Source organism: Eurosta solidaginis, chromosome 2 (genome assembly GCF_040869045.1).
Source record: "Eurosta solidaginis isolate ZX-2024a chromosome 2, ASM4086904v1, whole genome shotgun sequence".
NCBI lineage: Eukaryota > Metazoa > Arthropoda > Insecta > Diptera > Tephritidae > Eurosta > Eurosta solidaginis.
The window spans coordinates 269,536,944-269,556,958 of NC_090320.1; the positions used below are offsets into that span (position 1 = coordinate 269,536,944).

Consider the following 20,015-nt stretch of genomic DNA (forward strand, 5'->3'; position numbering starts at 1 on the left):
AAAAAAATTTAAAGCAGCAAAAAAGAATACAATAAAAACTTTATACTTTTACAGATGGCAAAAAATGGTGGAACAAAACAGCGCCCACAGCCGAAGGACCATCACCCTGGTACAATCGTACACGCTCCGTTAACATAGAAATCACATCTTATGCTGCACTTGCGCTACTCGAAAACAATCTAATCGGTGATGCATTGCCAGTACTCAAATGGCTAGCAGATCAACGTAATGCATTCGGCGGCTTTATATCATCTCAGGATACGGTTGTAGGCATTCAAGCATTGACAGCATTCGGTGTACGTTTCTCAAGTCAAGCAAATAATGTGCAAGTCAGCGTGCAATATGGACAAGGTGCTGAAACTACGCTCAATGTAAATGGACAAAATTCATTGGTCTTACAAAGTTATGAGGTTGTATTGTAATTAATATACAAATTTCAAAATACTCACAAGACTCTTTTATTTTTACTTAGCTTCCGAATACGATAAAGAATCTAACGATATCGGCAACTGGGCGTGGCATGGCCCTCGCACAATTAAGTTACAGTTATTATACGAATGTAACGGGCGCTTGGCCGAGATTTGTGCTCGATCCGACAGTGAATCGCAATTCACATTCAGATTATTTGCATTTATCAGCGTGTGCTAGTTTTGTACCAGTCGAAGGTGATGCGAGCCGTTCGAATATGGCTGTTATGGAAATTTATTTACCCAGCGGGTTTGTTGTGGATACTGAAACACTGCCAACACTGGAATCTAGCGAAAGGATAAAGGTAGGGGCTATTATAATTATTATTTCCCCATACTATGCTGCGAACTCGATAGATTAAATTTGAAAACGTTATCTTTAACAAATCTTTGTTGGACAGTTCTATGCCTTTAAAATAATATTTCAGTTGCTCATCGGTATCGGTATCCTAAATGTGGGGGGCCAATAAATCTCTCTTTCCATTTTCTCTTCTGATCAAGGTGTATACGCCGCAGCGGGTTAGGGGTTTAGAATATAGCCGCGGTAGGTGTGCCTGTTGTAAGAAGCGACTAAAATACCAAATCGATTCAAGGGGTTGCCAGCGCAATATAAAGCTTCTCCAACCCAGTTGTCAACCTCACCTACTCGTGGCGTATTCTGTTTCTTTAACAGCCGAGGCTCTGGTGACCCAAAGTTCGTCATGGATTTAAAGGGTGGGAGGGCGTTATGGCCAAGGTTTCATGTGGTCATACCAAATCGTTCCCGAGATGGTCGGGTTAGTACCTTTATGGTGCTTGTTACCGGAACGTATCGGATCTGCATCCGGCAAAGGACCATCAACATTGATAATACCCCCTAAGGCCTTCGGGGAGGGTCCATTGCATTACCAATTTCAGTCGCCATAGTCTGGCCACAAGAAATAGTGGAATACCACTCAACATCTCCCTCGTGAATAAGCAATGACTTGAGGTTTTCCACCATATCTCTAGCATGCCCTGTACACAGGCAGCCAGCATGCAAGCATTCGCCGTTTTTATTGAAACGATTCATTAAAAATGCCAGTATCTTTACGAGCATTTTTTAGTGGTCGCAGACTCTCCTCGCGGCTACAACTATTATATTTCAGCTAGCCGTGATTTGTCATGCTGTCGAAAACCACTGACATATCAGACACAATGAATTACGTATTGAGACCTTTTAGAGCTTTCAATATTCACATCATGTGTTATCCTCTGTATGACAGTTTCCTTGATTTCACTAAAGCGATAGGACAATTGGTCCTTGCACAGACTTGTGTTTGGTATTGACGTCTCTAATGTGATGTTCAGGATCTTTCTCCACTTTCCTTATACCATGTTATGAGGTCAAGTGTATAGCATTATTACTCTGATAGCAGCAACACTCCTGAGCATAATGATGGGCGTATATTACCTACATATTTTGGGAAGGTATCCCAGCAGTGAAGAAGCTTTTTCAGGATTCAAAGATTCAATGCTTTTGCTTTTTGCACAAAGGGTTTGTGGTCATCCATTAAATTTAAATAGCAATCGTTTAAGAAAGTGAAGTACTTATGTGAACTGCAGTTGCTCAACCTAGTTTTTACAATGGTCCAGAACTTTTTTAATGCTCTCTTGTTTCCAAAAGAATGTACTGACTCCTTCTTTGATGGAACGCCAGTATAATGCCAGATCAAAGGGCCTGGGAAGGGTGTTCACATTAAGCAAAAGTCTGCTGGGATGTCGCTTGGGGGATTCACCCCGGTCCCAGGGGGCCCGCGATTTAGAGGTATTAAGAATTTTTTTTTTTAATTCAAGAGAGTCTTTAGTTGTTCCATGTGCAAATTTTTAGCCGAATTTCAAAATAAAGTTTTCGTGGTGACACTGATGAAGGTACATCTTCAAAAAGTCTTCCAACAATACCACTAACTCTGTATCAAAGGCCAGATTATTTAAACGACTTCGATATCGGTACCGTGAATAATGAGTTTTTGCGATATGAAGAAGTCAACGAAATAATTCGTCGAGGCCATCAAAAGTGTCCTGTTATTTTTCCAAGTGATTGTCATGACGAGGCATTTCCTACCTCGTTGCTAAACAGAATCTTGCCAAATGGAGAGAAAGGGGACCGTGACTGGTTAGTGTGGAGTGCCAGTAGCAATGCTTTTTATCGCCTACCATGTCATCTATTAAGCACCAATACTTTAAATCGACCTAAAATTTGTTCTGCGGATATTCGAAATTCCAGGTATGGAAGAAGCTATACGATAAACTGCCATCACACGAAAATACTCAAGATCACATTAAATGTTACATTCAATGGAGATCTTTACAAAATCTAATTCAAAAGGAGGCTACAATTGATACACTTATCAATGAACAGCTAATCACTGAAACTCAAAAGTGGAAAGAAATATTTTTTATTTATTTATTTATTAGAAGAAAAGAAGAGCAAAATGCTTTCTTTACTGGAAAAAGGAGCACTAGTAAGAACACCTTCGGCTCGTTTTTTTTTTTGTTTTTTTTTTTTAAGTTACACTTTTTGCTTAGATTAACTAAAGGTTAAAGATTAATTTCTTAAGATCTGTTAACCTAAGGAATTCATTTCATTTCATTTCAGTCTATAGATACAGCGTTATACTGTTTTCACACAGACGGCTTATTGAATAATAAAGGCAGTTTTCTACATTAAGACGCTTATTGAGCTCAATCTTCCCTACAAAATTCGAATCTATAATTATTTCATTAGTAGCTAATCGAATGCCTAATGAAGTCAAAAGCACAATGCAACTCTGTTGGCAGCGTTCCGCTTCTTAGTTTTTGGTGTGTTCAGTGCTTAAAAATGTCATTTGTCAAAGTAAATGTCGTTGTCTGCATGGCGGAACGATACAAGGTGGCCGCATCGAACAGCTGATTATAACCTTTTTTATTTGATTTGATAAATCAACTACCGGCGCAGTACGATTTTGACATTTGTCCGTCGAATTTACAAGTACATGGAATTTTTTTTGTGTTTGTAGGTATGACACCATGCTGCCACCTTGTATCGTTCCGCCATGATTGTCTGTCATATAGCATTGTCATTTTATTCGCTTGACATTTCATCCTTCATACTAATCGAGCAGTTACTTCTGTGTGAAAGCAAAAAATTTACGATTTCATTAGAAGGTGAAATTAGATCATTAAGTTTCTGTGTGAAAACAGTATTATGATTTCTTAACAAACTAGAAGGGTTTGTATTTCCAAATAGGCTTGCTCTGGTTATTGCGAAATGGTGACATCTGTCGAGGAGATGAATCTCAGAGTTGGTTTCTGCATTACAGTGGGGGCACTGTGACACGCTCGATTCTTTAAGAACTGCCTCATGTGTAATAATCGTGTGTCCTATGCGTAGTCGGATAAACGCTTTCAAATTGTTGCCGGTGAATTTAATCGGGAATATAGGACTCTTTCCGCTGGTGTTTATATTCGAGTAGTGGTGGATATAATTCTTCCAATCTTCGAGTTTTACTTTAAGTATGTGTATTTGGGCCAGTTGGGAGATATCCTTTTTAGATATAAAGTTTTGAACTATAAGTGGTTCTTGGGCTGCTAACTTAACTCTTTCATCAGCAAGCTCATTTCCAGCTATTGAAACATGGCCTGGGACCCACATGATTTTTATTCGACTGTTGCTTTGTAAACGTGTTTTGCGTATTGCTACTGTCAGGCTATCTGTACTGGACATATTTGTGATGGATTGTATGGTCGATAAGCTATCTGAGCATACTATGTATTTTTCTTTGGTTCCGAGAGCAAATTGAGTTGCGCGAAGTACTGTGTTAGCTTCTGCAATGTATACAGAATAGAATGGTAGTAGGTGGCCGACCGTGATTGTATTGTGATTGGAATCTACCACCGCGAAAGCTGTTGTGGAATGAATTTTTGTACCGCCGGTATATGCCAATCTTGCTGTTCAAATTTTGTTGCGATAACTTTAAACATTTGTCTATAAACTGCTGCCGGTATGGTACTCTTATTGCTTCTGCTCATATCGGTTATAACAAACGATTGTATATTAGTCCAGAGTGGAGGAGTGTTACAGTTCACTTTTACTGGCTTAATAGGAATGCCTGCTTCCTTCGCTGTGTTGATGCACCTTGCAATGGCTGAAATACGGCGTAATACTTTGCTATTTCTTGCAACTGAATTCACTGTTTCACATAGAATCGCGTTTTTACAGTGTAGGAGCTTATGGGTCAACTTCAAGCTGTTTTGATTAGTTCTTTCTTCCACAGTCGGAAGCCCTGCTTCTGTCAGTATGCACCGTGTTGGAGATGTCGGGAATGCTCGCAAGCTTCTTCTCGCTGCAGCGTGGTATGGTGGTGATAAGCGTTTCATGATGCTGCGCGCACAGTGCCTGTATAACGTTAAGCCGCAGTCGATGTTTGACAAAATCAGCGCTTTTGTTATGCGTATTAAAGTTGTTTGATGCAGCAGACAATGTTTCGATGATAAATACTTTATTACATTTAATCGTTTATCTAAGCTTGTTCTTAAAGGTTCGACATGGAGTTTATATGTAAGCTTTTTGTCAAATACAATACCCAGAAACTTAAGACTACTGCTATTAACAAAGTCGACATTATTAAAAATATGACTTATTGATGGACAGAGCTTTTTATTACAAATGGGGAAAGTTGTACATTTGTTGTATGACAGCTTAGCTCCCGAGATGTTTGACCAACTGGTTATTTTTGAAATTATTTGAGAAAAATCGCTTTGGACCACCGATAAGTCCTTTCAACAATAATAAATCGTCTGCATACATAATCCTATGGACTCTTTTGTATTGAGACAGGATTTTATTAATTTCATCGAAAGCTACTATAAGTAATACTACCGACAACGGTGAACCCTGAGGTATACCATTAAATATTTTATAATTTTTAGAATACTTATTACATGTTTTGACACTAAAAGAGCGATTGGATAGAAAATCTTTTACGTAGTTATATATAATATTTCCGATCTTCCATTCGGCTAGTTGCCGAAGAACGATATGAGCACCGATTCTATCGTAAGCCTTCTCAAAATCAAGGCTTAGGATGGAAACATGGTTTTTAGAAGCTAGAGCTGTTGTGGAAAAGTGTTCAAATATCAGGAGTGCGTCTATTGTCCCTTGACCTTCCCTGAAGGCAATCTGGTGTGGATCGATGAGACCGTTTGACGAGGCAAACCACATGATGCGCTTTGCTATGATTTTTTCCATAACTTTACTTGAACAAGGAATTAGGGATATTGGTCTATAGCCGGAAGCAAGTGATGTGCATTGTTTCGACATTGGAAGCGGAATGACAGTGGAATTTTTCCAAGTGTGTGGTAATAAACCTTGTTCTAAAATGTTGTTGTAGAGCGCAATTAATCTTTGTTTTACTTTCTGCGGTTGATTTTTAAGCATCGGGTACGAAATGCGATCCCTGCCTGGAGTTTGTCCAGACATGTTTTTTACCGCCAAATCGTATTCGAATTCTGTTATGGGCAAGTCAATTAGTTTCGCTTGCGTTAATGGAGTACCATTATGGTAACCGCTTTCTAAGATCATATTTTTATGTGAAACAAAAGCTCAAAATTAGATTCTTTAGAGTATTTAGACCAAAACTCGCCCAGATGGTTTGCTATTTCTGCCGCGGAGCATATTTTTCCTTCATCTGTGACTAAAGCTTTGATTTTCTTTGGATCTGAGGAAGGTGTTATCCCCTCCGTTAGTTTTTCTAGACTCTCTCTTTTAGCTACATTTACCTCCCTTTTAAAAATTGCGTTCGCTTTCTTGTATTCAACAAGATTTTCAGGAAATCTATCTTTCTTATATATAAGCCAAAGCTTCTGTTTCTTTTCTCTTAACGCTTGAAGGATTGATGACTAATATGGTAGTACGGTCTTGCGTTTTCTCTTGAGTGTGCTTCTGTAAGTACTATTTTTTTCAACGCATTGGCTTCTTTGTTCAGATTAGAGGACAATGGGTATTTGCTCGTGGATTCATTGGCCGAGAGTTGAAATTTCTCCCAATTTGCCTTTTCTATAATGAATTTTGGTTTTGGTGTCCCCGGTTTTGACCTAGCTAACAGAATTTTGGTGAGCAAGGGGAAATGATCACTTCCATGCAGTTGAGAGAGAGTAGAACAAGATACTTTTGGGGCCAAACTAGCGGGGCATAGGCACACATCAATATGTGTGAAAGTCTGGTGTGTTGTGAAATGCGTTGGTGCCATGTCATTTAGCACCATCTAGTTATTTGAGAGCAAGTAATCTTGGATTATTTTTACCCTTTGATTGGTGGATTCTGAGCCCCACAAGGGACTCCATGCGTTGAGGTCTCCTACTAATAAAAGATCTGTGTTAATCCCATATGACAAGTCGAAGAGGTCTTTTACGCTAAACGATTTCTGGGGGGTAATACACGTAGATATGATGGTAAATTTAACATTCATGTTAACCTCGATAGCAATAGTCGATAATCGATATAATGGAAGGTGAGTGCTCTTTTATTAGAAGGTGTAATTCATTCATGTTGTTGAATATTCCTTTTATGTTCCTTTGAAGAACATTAAAGGCCATAATCTTTAGCAAAACTGACGTTTAGGATGTCTCCTGAATCTGCGTTGGAAAATTCTATGGTAGAATTTGGCTCAGTCGAGTTATACGCGAATCCATTGTTATTTGTTTATTTTCGGTAGTAATTTTGGTTTCTTGACTTGTTGGCAAAATTTCTGAGGTTATCATTGCTACACTTGCGGCTTCATCGAAATCACAAGTGTTGTTATCTGCTTCTTTGTCAAAAGAAGTTTTATTTTTTTATACTCAGTTGAGCAGAGCTCACAGAGTATATTAAGTTTGATTGGATAATGGTTGGTTGTACATATATAAAGGAATCGAGATAGATATAGACTTCCATATATCAAAATAATCAGGATCGAAAAAAAATTTGATTGAGCCATGTCCGTCCGTCCGTCCGTTAACACGATAACTTGAGTAAATTTTGAGGTATCTTGATGAAATTTGGTATGTGGGTTCCTAAGCACTCATCTCAGATCTCTATTTAAAATGAACGATATCGGACTATAACCACGCCCACTTTTTCGATATCGAAAATTTCGAAAAACCGAAAAATTGCGATAATTCATTACAAAAGAGAGATAAAGCAACGAAACTTGGTAGATGAGTTGAACTTATGACGCAGAATAGAAAATTAGTAAAATTTTGGACAATGGGCGTGGCACCGCCCACTTTTAAAAGAAGGTAATTTAAAATTTTGCAAGCTGTAATTTGGCGGTCGTTGAAGATATCATGATGAAATTTGGCAGGAACGGTACTCCTATTACTATATGTACGCTTAATAAAAATTAGCAAAATCGAAGAAGGACCACCCCCACTTTTAAAAAAAAATTTTTTTAAAGTAAAATTTTAACAAAAAATTTAATATCTTTACAGTATATAAGTAAATTATGTCAACATTCAACTCCAGTAATGATATAGTGCAACAAAATACAAAAATAAAAGAAAATTTCAAAATGGGCGTGGCTCCACCCTTTTTCATTTAATTTGTCTAGGATAATTTTAACGCCATAAGTCGAACAAAAATTAACCAATCCTTTTGAAATTTGGTAGGGCATAAATTTTATGACGTTAACTCTTTTCTGTGAAAATGGGCGAAATCGGTTGATGCCACGCCCAGTTTTTATACACAGTCGTCTGTCTGCCCTTCCGCGTGACCGTTAACACGATAACTTGAGCAAAAATCGACATATCTTTAATGAACTTAGTTCACGTGCTTAGTTGAGCTCACTTTATCATGGTATGAAAAATGAACGAAATCCGACTATGACCACGCCCACTTTTTCGATATCGAAAATTACGAAAAATGAAAAAAATGCCATAATTCTATACCAAATACGAAAAAAGGGATGAAACATGGTAAGGTAATTGGATTGTTTTATTGAAGCGAAATGTAACTTTAGAAAAAACTTTACAAAATGGTTGTGACACCTACCATATTAAGTAGAAGAAAATGAAAAAGTTCTGCAGGGCGAAATAAAAAACCCTTAAAATCTTGGCAGGTATTACATATATAAATAAATTAGCGGTATCCAACAGATGATGTTCTGGGTCACCCTGGTCCACATTTTGGTCGATATCTGGAAAACGCCTTCACATATACAACTAACACCACTCCCTTTTAAAACTCTCATTAATACCTTTAATTTGATACCCATATCGTACAAACTCATTCTAGAGTCACCCCTGGTCCACCTTTATGGCGATATCTCGAAAAGGCGTACACCTATAGAACTAAGGCCCACTCCCTTTTAAAATACTCATTAACTCCTTTCGTTTGATACCACCACTCCCTTTTCAAACCCTCATTAATATCTTTAATTTGATACCCTTATCGTACAAACACATTCTAGAGTCACCCCTGGTCCACCTTTATGGCGATATTTCGAAACGGCGTCCACCTATAGAACTAAGGCCCACTCCCTTTTAAAATACTCATTAACACCTTTCATTTGATAGCCATATCGTACAAACATATTCTAAAGTCACCCCTGGTCCACCTTTATGGCGATATCTCGAAAAGGCGAACACCTATCGAACGAAGGCCCACTCCCTTTTAAAAATACTCATTAACACCTTTCATTTGATACCCATATCGTACTAACAAAGTCTAGAGTCACCCCTGGTCCACCTTTATTGCGATACCTCGAAAAGGCGTTCACCTATAGAACTAAGGCCCACTCCCTTTTAAAATACTCATTAACTCCTTTCGTTTGATACCACCACTCCCTTTTCAAACCCTCATTAATATCTTTAATTTGATACCCTTATCGTACAAACACATTCTAGAGTCACCCCTGGTCCACCTTTATGGCGATATTTCGAAACGGCGTCCACCTATAGAACTAAGGCCCACTCCCTTTTAAAATACTCATTAACTCCTTTCGTTTGATACCCATATTGCACAAACGAATTCTAGAGTCACACTTTATGGCGATATTTCGAAAATCCGACCACCTATACAACAACCACCACTCCCTTTTAAAACCCTCATTAATACCTTTAATTTGATACCCATATCGTACAAACGCATTCTAGAGTCAAACCTGATCCACCTTTATGGCTATATCCCTAAATGGCGTCCACCTATAGAACTATGGCCCACTCCCTCATAAAATACTCTTTAATGCCTTTCGTTTGATACACATGTCATACAAACATATTCCAGGGTTTCCCTCTGTTCATTTTCCTACATGGTTATTTTCCCTTATGTTGTCACCATAGCTCTCAACTGAGTATGTAATGTTCGGTTACACCCGAACTTAACCTTCCTTACTTGTTTATTATCAGGTAATTTATTAGTTACTTTGTTTTTAGTAATGTGTTGTTTTGGTGAGTGGTATCATTGTTACTGGGGTTGGTTACTCCAGCGAAAGGGAATGGAGCTGAAGCTCTAGGAAATTGTGCCTGGTAGGCATCTTTTGCTTCTTTCATGGTGCATCTACGCTGAATTTTAATTTTTAAAATTTCTTTCTGTTCAAGGAATTTTGCACATTTGTTAAAGTTCGATGGGTGTTTTTCTTCGCAGTTGACGCATTTAACACGCGCGCAATTGTCATCGTCGGGTGGGAAGCTGCATGTTTGGCACAGAGCAGGTTTATGGCAGTGCTTTTTGGTGTGACCTAGCTCTTGACATTGTTTGCAACGCATAGGATTCGGGAAATATTCCCTTACTCGCGCTTTGTGCCATGAAATATCGATTTTTTCTGGTAGCTTGTATGGGTGGAAAGTGAGCAGTATTGCTCCAGTATGTACAGCTTTGTTATTTTCCATTTTTCTAAACTTGAAGACATTTACCACTCCTTCGGAGGCTAGCTCCTTTGTGATTTCTTCATCGGAAAGGATAGTAAGGTACGAAATTAAGGTTTTCATGAAATTTGCATTTAATTTCACAAATTCCTGGTAGTAGTTTAGCAAAAATGAATTTATCAGCGGATTGTTTGTCTTTCACTAGCACCAATAGGCTGCCGTCCCCAAGTTCTGTGACCTTTTCAATGTTTCTGCTAATGAACTCTAGAGATCTTTTTACAGCAAAGCACGAGTAAAGAGATGAATGTTTTTTCTCATCAGTGGCAGAGACTACAACGTACTTGGGATTAGGAAGGTTAGTAGGGGGTGTTAGGTTAGGGAAAATATCAAATGGTTTGGATATTCTTTTTTATAGCTTTGGGGCTGTTTTCTAAAATAGAAAACCTATTGCCCCAATGCTTGTTGCCCCGGGGGGCATAGTTAAATATAACCAAGATTGCACTATATTTGAAGCACGTGGGCACTCTAAAACACAATATGTGCTAAAGGAATTTTAGTTAGCGGTATTTGTTGTTTACAAGAAACTCCACTAAGTGCGAAGGTAAAGTCAAATAGAGAATGCAACTGAAATACAACCGTACGCGGCAAATGCTAGTCGATGACTGGAAAGAAATTTGATATAGAATTTTGGACACTATTTTATTTTTGGGTGAAAGAGTCCTAGCTTTCAATGGCGAAAGTATATATCTTGGTGAACGAAACAATGAACATTTTTTGGGCATCTAAGATGACATAAGCCATTATGGTCCGATATTTAGAGATCATTTGGAGAATGTTAGGATTTCAGAACAGCAGCACAAACGTTTACAAGCTCATTATCTTTCCCCAGACATTCAGAACGAGCTTATAGAAATTTGTGCAAATCTCGTGAGGGAAACTAAATAAGATCAAGGCAAGAAAGCCAAGTATTTTGCTATTATCGTTGATGCTATGCCTGATGCTAGTCACGTTGAATACGTTCATTTTGCGCTAACTCCATTTCAATACGAAAGCAACAAATTTTACAATTCCGGAACGGTTTTTGGCTTTCGTGAATTGTAACCAAAAAACTGGTCAGAAAATCGCTGATCTAATTTGCCATACTCTAGGTAAACATGAAATCCTATTAAAAGATTGTCGTGCACAAGGGTACGATAACGGCGCCAATATGAAAGTAGCTTACAACGGAGCACTACGTCACATTCTAGACAAAAATTCGAATGCTGATTACTCGCCTTGTGCAACCCACGGTCTCAATTTATATGGTGTTGATGCTGCAGGATGTTGTACGGCTGCAATTACTTTCTTTGGAGTTGTACAAAAATGTTTTACTATATTCAGCAGTACTACACAACGATGGGACATCCTCAAAAAAAATGTACCGAGCTCTCTTTATAGTCTTTCAGCCAAAAGCCAAATTTGACTGCACAAGCATACGGAGATGTTACCGGCATTCTCAAGTACATCAACAAGTTCGAATGTATCCTGCTGTCCTCAATTTGGTTCAAAATACTAACTACCACGAAAGAAAGAAACGTGGTCCTCCAAGCTAGAGACGCCACCATAGATGTTGAGTTCCGACATCTAAATTCCGTATTAGCTGATTTGAAGTTGATCAGGAACCAATGGGAAACAATTTTAAATGAATGCAAAACAGTTGCTATTCAATTAAACATCTTGCCAAAGTTTCCGGACCCGAAAGAGAAAACCCAAAAGACGTTCTGAAGATAATTTAAATGAGATGATAATGATTCAGACTCTGATTTTAAAAGCAATACATTCCTGGTGATCGTTGATTCGGTAATCACTGGCATTACTGATCGATTTGCAGCTGTGAGGAATTTGAGCGAGACGCTTTCCTTTTTGTGGCAATATGAAGATATGGATGAAACTACGGTTCAGGTGAGCGCAGCAAAATTTGTCGAAAAATAAAGCTTAAAATGCGAAATAATTCACTTGCAAATTTTGATAAAGGTCTGTCACCATTGGAATTGCTAAATGCCATCTACATATGTTCAAAATCTGTATACAATTTTCTCCAACATTTGTGTTGCTTTACGTATCTTTTGCACTATACCTGTCACTGTAGCTAGTGCAGAACGTTTGTTCAGTGTTCTTTCAAGAAGCAAAAACTTTCATGGATCGTGTTCATCTCAAGAGCGAGTTTCAGGACTTTCCACGCTTTGCGTTGAATCCGTTTTGGCAAGACGGTTAAGTTTTGATATTATTATAAAAAAACTTGCAGCGAAAAAAGCCACTCTTTGATATCCGAACTTTCTATATTGAATAATTTAAATTTATAATCATTACTAAATTTATCAGAAATGTTGCCAAATAACTAGAAAAGATTATTTGAAACAATATGCGGCTGTTAAAAGAGAATTTTATTTCTACGTTACAATAAAATAGTATACATAAATAGTAAATATTCTATGTTAATTTTATTGTCAGCTCTTAGTCCAAAAATCATTTGGTTGATGTGGCAAAAATTTTGTTTGATGGAATCCATCACTAATTATTCATGAATGGCATGCCATTAATTCAAGTTAATCAATTGTATTAGTGGATTTTTTATAGGGGGCCCGTAAATTGTTTAGTCCCGGGTCCGGCATCGAGATAGATATAGACTTCTATGCATCAAAATGATCGGGGCGAAAAAAGAAATTCATTTAGCCATGTCCGTCCGTCCGCCCGTAAACACGATAACTTGAATAAATTTTAAGGTATCTTGATGAAATTTGGTATGTACGTTCCTGGTAACTCATCTCAGATCGCTATTTAAAATGAACGAAATCGGACTATAACCACGTCCACTTTTTCGTTATCGAAAATTTCGAAAAACCGAAAAAGTGCGAAAATTCATTACCAAAGACGGATAAAACGACGAAACTTGGTAGATGCGTTGACCTTATGACGCAGAATAAAAAATGAGTAAAATTTTTAACAATGGGCGTGACACCGTCCCCTTTTAAAAGAAGGTAATATAAAAGTTTTGCAAGCTGTAATTTGGCAGTCGTTGAAGATATCATGATGGAATTTGGCAGGAAAGTTACTCTTATTACTATATATGTGCTAAATAAAAATTACCAAATCGGATAGCGAACATGCTCACTTTAAAAAAAAATAATGTTAAAAGTAAAATTTTAACAAAAAATTGATTATCTTTACAGTATATAAGTAAGTTGTGTCAACATTCAACTCCAGTAATGATATGGTGCAACAAAATACAAAAAAAAATAAGAAAATTTCAATATGGGCGTAGCTCCGCCCTTTTTCATTTAATTTGTCTAGAATACTTAAAATGCCATAAGCGAACAAAAATTTACCAATCCTTGTGAAATTTGGTAAGGGCATAGCTTCTATGACGGTAACAGTTTTCTGTGAAAATAGGCGAAACCGGTTAAAGCCACGCCCAGTTCACATACTTATCTGAACTCACTTTATCTTGGTATTAAAAATGGGCGAAATCCGACTATGAATACGGCCAATTTTTCGATATCGAAAATTTCGAAAAATGCAAAAAATGCCATAATAATATACCAAATACGAAAAAGGGATAAGACATGTGATTGGATTGGTTTTTTGATGCAAAATATAACTTTAGAAAAAACTTTGTGAAATGGGTGTGACATCTACCATATTAAGTAGAAGAAAAAGAAAAAGTTCTGCTGAGCGAAATCAAAAGCCCTTGGAATCTTGGAAGGAATACTGTTCGTGGTATTATATATATAAATAAATTAGCGGTACCCGACAGACAATGTTCTGGGTCACCCTGTTTCACATTTTGGTCGATATCTCGAAAACGCCTACACATATACAATTAAGGCCCACTCCCTTTTAAAATACTTATTAAAACCTTTCATTTGATACCCATATCGTACAAACACATTCTAGAGTCATCCTTGGTCCACCTATATGGCGATATCCCGAAATGGCGTCCACCTATAGAACTATGGCCCACTACCTTTTAAAATACTCTTTAATACCTTCCATTTGATACCAATGTCATACAAACACATTCCAGGGTTACCCTAAGTTCATTTTCCTACATGGTGATTTTCTCTTATTTTGTCTCCAAAGCTCTCAGCTGAGTATGTAATGTTCGATTACATCCGAACTTAGCCTTCCTTACTTTTTAATCTTCCATACTTGATTAGCTGCGATCACCATTTGCATAGTGACTAATGGGCCAGCGCAAACATAACGCTTCTCATAAAATATCGTTACCATATACTCGCCAAATTGCGAATTTATTTGGGTTACAAGACCTCTGAGTACGACAACCAGGACCGCGAAATAATTGTAAATATTCATTTTAGTGTCTTACTCTTTTCGATGCTTGCTTGCGAAGTATAAAGTAACTAAAGCAAGAAAAGTTTTGTGGGCGCTATTTATATACAGTGGTGAGGCTGATGAAATTGGGTGCAAGTGCACGGTTAGAAATCTGAGCCTAAATTTTTTATCATTTATCGATTTAAACACTTTTTGAAACATTTTGCTACTAAATTTAATATTTTTTTTATTTTATTCAATTTCAATTTAAACTTGTTTAAAAATTAAGTTTAAAATATTAAAATTGTTTTAAAACAAAGCCAAAGAAGTTTAAAAAAATTTCAAAATACAATCTTGTATTCACTTCTAGGTTTGAAACAAAAGCAAAAGGCTTCAAAAATCAAAAAATAGAAACTGGAATAGAAACGTCTGATTTTAAAACTTATCCTAGTGTTTAAATTTGGTACGGAAAACTCAAAAATAACAAATTTTATTTGTGAAAACTGCTTTAAGTTATCGAAACATTTTCCAAAATTTTGTTATGCATATAAGGTGTTATGAAATGATTTCTTACACACTAGGTAGAGCAACGATGTAGGAAAAATCTCTAGTTCAAAACTGGCGTGTTTCGGAAACTTTAAATGGTGCTTCTGGTACGATATTAGAGCATTTATCGAAACGTCGGAGCCAGTGGGGAAGTTTGGGAAAAGAAATCATACTCATAGTCGAAGTTACTTTAAGCTGGTAGCAGTTTCTTTGTGATAACATATTTCTCAAATTAAATATGAAAAATAATAACCCAAGCTGTCGGTTTTATAGCTGAATATAATCTTGTTAGTACCGAATTTGTACTTATTTGGTAATTTAGGTCTAGTTCCGAACCAAAAATGTGTATCATTAGTTACTGACTGAAAGGATTTCAGGTAAGCGCCCACTATTATATATATATATATATTTTTTTTTTTATTGTTATAACTTTAAGTTTAGACTTCTCCAGTTTCAAATTGAAACCCAGTTCAATGCACTCACTTTCAGGAAGAACGTTATAATCTATATTTAAACAAAATTTGATTTGATCACATGTCTCAAATTTTTTACCGTGTACGTGCAAAAATCTCAAACCACTTATTAAAAAAAAATGGCCGCCGAGTTGTGGTGGGAGCGTGTTTCGCATACCATTTTGGAACAAGTTTTTAAATTGAAAAAAAAAATAAAAATATGTCCAAGCGCGGTCGACCGTCGGCAGGGATTTGGCATACACTCCAAGCATATTGCCACTATGAAAAGCTTTTCAGTGGAAATAGATCTTCCTTGCATCAGCTTCCGTTTGGAATCGCATAAAATATGTAGATCGCGTCTGCCGATTTGTGGGGAAAATCAAAAGAGAGCAAACGCAAATTCAAAGAGAAGTTCAGCCCAAATCTTCTCGAAGATAACTCGCGCCAAGCATTAATTAAGTTGATGCTCTTTTTAATTTTTTATGGTTAATGCGTCAAGCGTTAAAAAATTCTAAATCAGTTAAAAAAAACAGCTTTTGTTCTACCAATATAACAAATATTTTGTTTTGTTATTCTTTTTCAAAGGAAATTTTATTGTACTTAGTTGCTCGTTTCTATATTTGTACAGTTGAATTGTGGTATTAAGTTATACGTGTACGTCAGTGATACGTATACAATATGACCGTATTTTTAACCCTTTACCGCATATAGGACATCGATCTCCCAAAAATATATCCTTGTATAGCAAGAAGGCTAGCAATATTTCACTAATTTTTTCGTTACAAATTACTTAATTTTATCTGAATGCATACACCCGAACCGATTTTCATTTAAAGTGTTTACTATAATAACAAAACTAAAGCTCATGGCAATTTATTAAATATCAAGGAAAATTACCAGTGAAATAAGGACTTTTCTTATATTACGAGTTTAATCTATATAGGCACCCGATTTCTTATTGGATCACTAAGGTATCTAATTATAGTTTTAAAGGTTTTAAGCTGAAGTATTTCATTCAAAGACTGGTATAGAAAGTTCTGCAAATTTAGAACTCCCTATAAATATTTTAGTAATGACATAATAGGCTTTGAATTAATTATTTCTCAATTGGTGTTTTATAGCATTTTTATACCCAGCTGCACTTGTACACAGGGTATTGCAACTTTGATTGGATAATGGTTGGTTGTACAGGTATAAAGGAATCAAGATAGATATAGATTTCCATATACATACATACCAAAATCATCAGTATAGAAAAAGATTGATAAAGCCATGTCCGTCCGTTCGTCTGGCCGTCCGTTAACACGATGATTTAAGCAAATTCCGTATACGGGCTTATCTTGACCCAGTATATACGGGGCGACGGAATCCCGGTTAGATCGCGAAAATCATACAGAAATTATCCGTTTAGGGTCCAAAAATGATCCCGAAATAGTCCCGAAATGACCCTGACGGGATCCCGGACGGATCGCGAAAACCAACCGGAGTTGATCTCTGATAGGTCCACACATTACCTCGAAATAGTCCTGAAAAAGTACCGAAATTACCCTGACGGGATCTCGAAAAGATAAGGTTAGATTAGGTTGAACTAGCCGGTCCACGAGGATCTCACATAGACTAATTGAGTCCGTAGTGTTGACAGAAGTTTGTCTTAACGACCAAGCTGAAAAACCCTATCAAAAACCAGGACCTATGTTATAAAATAACTCCGTCCTCTTGGCAAATTCTAGAAGCTTCCTAGGGCTTAAGCCACTTGCTGCTTCTAGATCTGACAGCTGTATCACTCCTAATAGCTGGAGTCTTAGCCTGGCAAGTGCAGGGCACGAGCACAGAACGTGCTCTATCGTTTCCTCCCCAACCTGCACTTCCTACATCTGCTATCACTGACCAAGCCTAATTTAAAGGCATGTGACGCCAGAAGGCAGTGTTCAGTCAGAATAACCGTCATGAGTGTACAGTGCTCTCTTTTTAATAATAGAAGCAACTTTGTTCGTCTAGGATTGTAAGACCTACACATAATCTTCGACCCTTTACAGCCCTGCGCTTGAACGCACGCCTTTCCCGTTTGGTCGATCATGTGCACCTCTCGCCTTCGCTTAATCTCGGCTAGTCTAATTGGGACGTCTACGGAGCAAGCTTCAAGGGATGCACCCTTTTTAGCTAGTTCGTCCGCTTTTTCATTTCCATCTATTCCTATATGCCCTGGGACCCAATATAGATGTATGCTTCTCCCTATCCCGATTCTCTCCAGAGACTGCTTACACTCTAACACGCATTTAGATGCTGTGCTATGCGAGATTATTGCTTTAATTGCTACTTGACTGTCAATATAAAAGTTAACACGGTTGCAGCTTAAGCTATTATCTTCCAGGGTTTCTACTGCTTTGGTTGCGGCTAATATTTCCGCTTGGAAAACACTACAGTAATCCGGTAGCCTGTAGAATCTGCTTATTTCCGGATCAGCACAGTATACCGCAGACCCTACTCCCTCCACTACTTTGGAACTATCTGTGTACACATGTGTCGCCTCGTCCGCCATTTGCCCACCCTTGCGCCAACCGTCCACCTCTGTTGTGGCCTGAAGATCTCCCTCGAAGCGGAGATAGGGAATCAGGTAGTCTGTTCGCCTTGTGATTGATGACGCTATACTACTATGGCTATGGGATCCTGAAAAGCATCCAGAAATTATCACGGAAGGATCCCAAAAGGATCGCGGAATAGTCCCGAAATAACTCCGACGGTATCTCGGACGGATCACGAAAAATATCCAGAATTGATCCCGTAAGGGTCTGCAAATGATTCCGAAATAGTCCCAAAAAACCCCGAAATTACCTCGATGGGATCCCAGACGGATCGCGAAAACCATTCAGAAATGATTCCGGAAAGGTCCCGAAATAACCCCGACGGGATTACAAATAAGGTGAAGCTAATTATAAAATCATGTTAATAAGGCATCAGGCGCGTTGGAACGAATAAAGAGTTACAAACAAACATACAGGTAAAGGTAATAAAAGCAATTGAAGGAGGGCGGATGGCGAAAGGAGATGGAAGCACCACTGATAATTTTTCCAAAATTGTTTAGATCTCGATCTGAATGAGCCAGATATCAACTTAACCAGATAAAACTTTCGGATTTATAATATTAGATAAGAATAAGATTAAGATTTTATGTAGCCGATTACTCGGATATTACGAATAGAATAAGATTATTGCTCGGCTACATTCACGAAAGGTATGAAGTCTTTGGAACAGCCTAAGACAGTCCCGGCCTTTCTTCTTCTTTTTTTAGTGCAAATGTAGACTTCTCTGCAGCCCTGTCCGTCCTGATGTCACGTTGTTTAAATTTTTCCCAAATTATTAAAACATATTTTATTTACTTTCAACATAAACATATTTTATTTACTGCTTTTGAATTTTCACACAAACGAAATACATTTTTTTTAAAATAAAATCAACTTAAAGTTAAAAATGTTGTATACCATTAAGGCCTTACGTTGCGTGTACGCAACATGCTCCACCACCCTAAACAATTTTTTTGGTTTTTTATTCTTAATTGGACCAATTTATATGGCCACAGAAAATTTCATTGAAATTGCTCCAGCTCTTCTATGCTCAGGACTTAATTAACTAACTCGCTGTTATCAATAAAATCTTTTATGAAATTGTAAACACGTTGATTATTTACTTTAATATACAATTTCGGATTTTCACGAATCTCACGCCCCATTATTCCGACTGCACAAAGTTTTCCATCCTTGACGGCCGGTATTCCGACAGTTCCATCACAATGTCCTCTTCCACCTTTAGCACAATACATATAATCTCTTTCGGGAAAATTCCCACATTCCTCTAGTGCTACTATAGTTACCTCTTGGTCTACGTAATCCGGAAAGGGGTCTCCCATATGTGAAATATTTTCTTTAATTTGCATCTTGTCGTCCAGCGCAAGGTCTTTATCGCAAAGTGGTATTGTCGTAACTTCTTCATCCCCTAAAAAGGGTGACCGCAGTTCAACTGCAACTATTTTTTGAATGCATTCGTCATCTGGAAAAATTACTTTGTTCACTTTGCGCGATGGTGCTTTTAGACCAAAACCAACTACAACCTTCATTAACCTTACATTTTTACTTTTCCAGCGTTCATTAGCTGTGATCACTATTTGCCTAGTAACTAAAGATCCTGCGCAATCATAATCGGCTCTATAATATATTAATACCATATAGTCGCCGGTTTCCGAATTTATTTGGGTTAAAAAACCGCTGAGTACGACAACCAGTATTGCGAAATAATTGTAGAAATTCATTTTAGTGTCTTACTCTTTTCGATGCTTGCTTGCGAAGTATAAAGTAACTAAAGCAAGAAAAGTTTTGTGGGCGCTATTTATATACAGTGGTGAGGC

General features: G+C 37.5%; 1 protein-coding gene across 13 annotated transcripts in view; it reads left to right on the forward strand.

Annotated features, from left to right (window-relative positions):
- Tep3 (Thioester-containing protein 3) overlaps positions 1–20,015 on the forward strand; it is a 147,325-nt gene that overhangs the window by 42,076 nt on the left and 85,234 nt on the right. For 12 of the 13 annotated variants that reach the window (XM_067767964.1, XM_067767954.1, XM_067767953.1 and 9 more), the window contains exons 17-18: positions 55–410; positions 473–772. In XM_067767964.1, coding sequence (XP_067624065.1) covers positions 55–410; positions 473–772 — 656 coding nt within the window. Of the gene's footprint in view, positions 1–54; positions 411–472; positions 773–4,741; positions 5,055–20,015 lie in introns of those variants that run through there. The other variant, XM_067767965.1, reaches the window with a different exon arrangement.